The sequence below is a fragment of the Trypanosoma conorhini genome (genome assembly GCF_003719485.1).
Source record: "Trypanosoma conorhini strain 025E chromosome Unknown Tco_14.4_contig_00238, whole genome shotgun sequence".
Classification (NCBI taxonomy): Eukaryota; Euglenozoa; class Kinetoplastea; order Trypanosomatida; family Trypanosomatidae; genus Trypanosoma; species Trypanosoma conorhini.
The window spans coordinates 9,346-13,896 of NW_021704323.1; the positions used below are offsets into that span (position 1 = coordinate 9,346).

The 4,551-nt window shown below is 62.3% G+C and overlaps 2 protein-coding genes across 2 annotated transcripts, besides 1 other annotated feature; both read right to left on the bottom strand.

Annotated features, from left to right (window-relative positions):
- Nucleotides 1-1,308: 1,308 nt before the first annotated feature.
- On the bottom strand, nt 1,309-2,307 carry Tco025E_04579 (L-threonine 3-dehydrogenase; the record flags this gene model as incomplete). The annotated part of the gene is made up of 1 exon (XM_029371489.1): nt 1,309-2,307. The coding sequence occupies one exon, from the start codon at nt 2,305-2,307 to the stop codon at nt 1,309-1,311; it is 999 nt and encodes a 332-aa protein (XP_029228428.1).
- A 61-nt stretch (nt 2,308-2,368) lies between these two features.
- Nucleotides 2,369-2,408: a sequence feature (GA-rich).
- Nucleotides 2,409-2,656: 248 nt separating this feature from the next.
- Nucleotides 2,657-3,520, bottom strand: Tco025E_04580 (putative ribosome biogenesis protein; the record flags this gene model as incomplete). Its single annotated transcript, XM_029371490.1, has 1 exon — nt 2,657-3,520. One exon carries the CDS (start codon nt 3,518-3,520, stop codon nt 2,657-2,659), a length of 864 nt encoding a protein of 287 aa, XP_029228429.1.
- Between the last annotated feature and the right edge of the window lie 1,031 nt (nt 3,521-4,551).

Here is a 4,551-nt window from a genome sequence, read left to right on the forward strand (position 1 = left end):
CCCACAAACAAGGGCCTAAGCGCGCTTCAACAGCCCCATCACTCGACTCCTGGCCGACGGCACCGCCCGATTCTCCCGTGGGGGGGGGGGGGAGCTGCCTCGGCGGACGGGAAGAAGGAGAAGTGGAGGTGCCCGTCTCGGGCCCCGCTGGGGTCGGCATCCTGCCCGGGGTCGACACATGTGTCCCCGCCACCGCGACCAGCAGCGGTGGGCGTGCATCCACGCCCTTAGCCCCCCTTTCTTCTTGGCAGCGCTCGGCCGCGGGCAGCTGGCCGGTTTCCTCGCAGTGCCCACTGAGGGGCTCATCGCAGTATATGCACCTGGAAGCGCCCGTCGCAGCCGTGGTCGAGCCCAACGAGAGGCCCGAAGGGCTCAGTGCCCCATCTCCAGAAGCCCCGCCAAACAAAACCGCACAAGCCGGACCCCTACACACACGCAACCGTGCGAATCGTTTACAGTGGGCGCCCACAAAGGACGGTCCTCGCACAGACGCGGACCAACCGCATCCAATTACTCCGCAACCACAACCAACAAGGCGCAAAAGCAGGAGCCGCGCAGCCGCTCACGCGCAGCCCCCGCCCGGCCTTCGCCAGCTCTGCCGCCGGAGACGCCTGTGGCGCTCTCGCTCGCCCCCCGCCACCGCCCACACGCCCGCAGACGCAGGGAGGGAAAGAGGGGACTGCCACGCGAACGACCGCTGCCGCTCACAACGCCACCAACAAGTCCGGGCGCACGACAAGCAGAGCCATCCTTCCTAGGCACGACACCGCCGGAAAAAAAGAACAGGGGAGAAAAAAACACAACACCAACGCGGCAGTGCGAACACGGCACACAAACGCCCAAAGCAACGGACGGGGCGTCCTCGCAACGGGCTCCACGTCTCCGCAGTGCCGCCCCACAAACACCAGCGACCACAGATGGCCCGGAAGCCAAGAGTGGAAGAATTAGCTAGGCAAGCAGGTGCGCCGAGGGAACACCCCATATATGCCTGTATACGCCATGGACCGTAAAGTTATTCTTTAAACAAAAAAAAAAGGAAAATAATCCTGCGTCAACGCCCGTGATTTGCAGCCCCGCAAAGCGTGCCCCCGACACGCTCGGTAACGGCCAACCGTGACGCATCGGAAGTGAGGTTCAAAACAACTCATTAGGAGGAAAATAAAAAGAAAGAAAAAAATCCAGAAAGTTCAATGAAATCCTATTTTATTACCTGTGGAGGGGCGTAATGGCGTTTTCGTTTTCAATTATTTTGTGTCGCAAAAGAATGCGGTTGTCGGCATGGAAGGGGCGAGACTGGGCCCTTCCCCACTACAGCGACGGGAGCCCATGGAGGCGCGGGATCTCGCGGAGCATGTCCTCCGTCATTTTCTCCAGGTCGTACTTCACCTCGTAGCCCCAGTCCCGGCGGGCGTTGGAGTCGTCCAGGGAGTCAGGCCATGAGTGCGCAATGCCCTGCGCAGGGCCCTCGACGTACTCCACCTCCAACGGGCGCTTCGTCCGTGCCTCGATGCTGGTCTTCAGCTGCGCTGGGGTAAAGCTGAAACCGCTGATGTTGTACACCGAACGCCGCAGACAGCTCTGGGGCGCCTCCATCAGCTTCAGCACTCCACCGAGGGTGTCCGGCATGTACAGCATAGGCAGTGGCTCGTCGGGGAGGACGGGGCACACGTACTTCTTGCCCGCCAACGCGCAGTGGTACATGTGAATCGCGTAGTCCGTGGAGCCACCACCGGGAAGGGTCGCGGCGGAGATGATGCCGGGGAAGCGCACGCAGCGGAAGTCCACACCCATCTTTTCGCGGTAGTATGTGCCAATCAACTCCGTGAAGACCTTGGTGACACCGTACACCGTTGAGGGGTTCATGATTGTGTCGTCCTTTGTGTTCACCTTGCCGCACTTGTCACCGAAGGCGGCAATGGTGCTGGGGATGAAGCAGCGCATCTTGTAGTCACGCGCGAGGTCCAGGGCGTGGCGCGTCGAATTGATGTTGAGGTCCAGTGCCAGCTGCGGCTCCGCCTCGCCGCGGACGGACATGATCGCTGGGAGATGGAACAGCCACGTCGGCTTAAACTCCTTCACCAACTTTTCGTAGGCGTCGCGGTTCATGCAGTCAAGCTGCTGGAATCCCTTCTTGCCTGCAAGCGGGTGATTTGGGGGCACCGGAACCACGTCACACGTGAGGACGGAGTCCGCGCCAAGCTTCTCGCGCAGGGCAAGGGAGAGGTCGGTGCCGATCTGACCCAGTCCACCGGCGACAAGCGCCCGTGGTGCCACGGCGTTGAAGAGGAGACGCGAGGAGCACAGCATCGCTCTTTTATTACCTTTTTGTGTGGGTTCGAAAAATCCTTAATTCCTTGCTCACACACACAGAGAGAGAGAGAGAAAGTAGCATGGGAGAGAAAGAGAGATAACGATAAAAAGGATGGGAATGGGCGGGGGAAAAGAAGGGCCGACAGGGCCGCGTTCGGCGGCAGTCCTGCGCTGTGGAGACACGCGTCCTCCCTCGCTTTTACACGAGCTTCGTTCTTACCTCCTCGAACCAGCCTGGTGCGCGCTGCGGCGTCACCTTAAACGAGCGACCCACCGCCGCGTGGGAAGGGCATCGGGGCGAGGGGGGCGAGGGGGGCGTGCACGTGCGCCTATAGCCCCGCCCCCCTCACAGGAGCCGGCGCCTCTTCGCCGTGTTCATGTACGGCCGCAGCACCCACTCCGTCTCGGCGTCGTCCATCTCAAGCGTCCCCAGTGTGATGCGGTACGGCGTCAGCTCCATGCGGGGGCCAACCTCCGTCAGCTGCGCCTCCCTCCCCTTCACTACCCTAAACGTGTGGTGGCGGAAGCTCACAAAGTCGTTCTGGTTGTCGAACGTCAAGACGCGGGTGGCGTCAGGCTTCGGAACGGGGAAAAGGAACCTCAACGCGTCCCGCACCCGGTGGCCCAGCCTCGTCGTGAAGTTCTCAAAAATCAAATGCGGGTACTGCTCCGACATTGTGCCAACGTCCTGGATGTCGTGCCGTGTCACGAGGTTATGTATTGTAAAGACGACGGTCGGTCCTAAGGGCAGGTGCGAAACGGTGAGGCTATCAGGGACGCCCTGCGACTCCTGCAGCACAACGACGTCGGAGTACTGCCCCCGCCGCGCCGCCTCCATGAGCTGGCGGACGCTGAGGTTACCGCGGTTCATGCGAACCGCGTTAGGCACGACAAGTCTAATCTCCTTCGCAAACTCCAGCAGCTTCTGCGAAGGCTCGCGTGACGTCGTGACAAGGACGCGCGGGTCCTCAACCCCCGCGTTGGCGTACTCGTCATCTACGGTGGTCTGCAGTGTCCTCGTCTGGGCGTCGTCCAGCTCCGAGAACTTCTTGAGGGCCAACGCATCCTTGCGGAGGTGCCCCGGGAGCGGCGTGGCGCCGCTCACAGCCTCACGGAACTGCTCTTTTCTTGCATGGATCGCCTCATGGACGTGCTCGTTCTGCCTTCGCTCCAAGAATTCCTTGCGCTGCCGAATAACGCCTCGCCGCATGCGGTCGTGGCACCGCTCTGCGCCCCAGCCGCCCAACCTCAACCCTTCCTTCCACCTCCTCAACGCACAAGACAACAAAAACAACGTGCAACGGCCCCAACGGGAAACAGGCGGCCAGGCAGGGAACAGGGGAGCAGAAAGCAGCGAATACACAAGTCAAGGTCATGGACGCCGTGGCGCGGCAAAGGCACCCACTTCGTTTCTCCAGCACCGGCCTCAGCTCCGGTGACTTACTTCACTGCCCCCCGCACCTCGCGGCAGAGAAGGCAGCACGGCGACTTCTGCCGCGCGTCCGCCCTCAGGTATTCCTCCGGGTGCTTAAAGAAGCGGCCAACATCAACGCCGGCTGGGCCAACGAGCAGAACGCCCTCGCCAGCGAGGTAGCCAATCACGCAGTTGGCATGGTAAGCGTGGGAGCACCCGAAGACCACAACGCCTGCCAACGATGGCTGGTGGCAAAAGGGACACACCGCCATTCCAGGCTCCACGCGAAGTACGGCCCCCACAAACAAGGGCCTAAGCGCGCTTCAACAGCCCCATCACTCGACTCCTGGCCGACGGCACCGCCCGATTCTCCCGTGGGGGGGGGGGGGGAGCTGCCTCGGCGGACGGGAAGAAGGAGAAGTGGAGGTGCCCGTCTCGGGCCCCGCTGGGGTCGGCATCCTGCCCGGGGTCGACACATGTGTCCCCGCCACCGCGACCAGCAGTGGTGGGCGTGCATCCACGCCCTTAGCCCCCCTTTCTTCTTGGCAGCGCTCGGCCGCGGGCAGCTGGCCGGTTTCCTCGCAGTGCCCACTGAGGGGCTCATCGCAGTATATGCACCTGGAAGCGCCCGTCGCAGCCGTGGTCGAGCCCAACGAGAGGCCCGAAGGGCTCAGTGCCCCATCTCCAGAAGCCCCGCCAAACAAAACCGCACAAGCCGGACCCCTACACACACGCAACCGTGCGAATCGTTTACAGTGGGCGCCCACAAAGGACGGTCCTCGCACAGACGCGGACCAACCGCATCCAATTACTCCGCAACCACAACC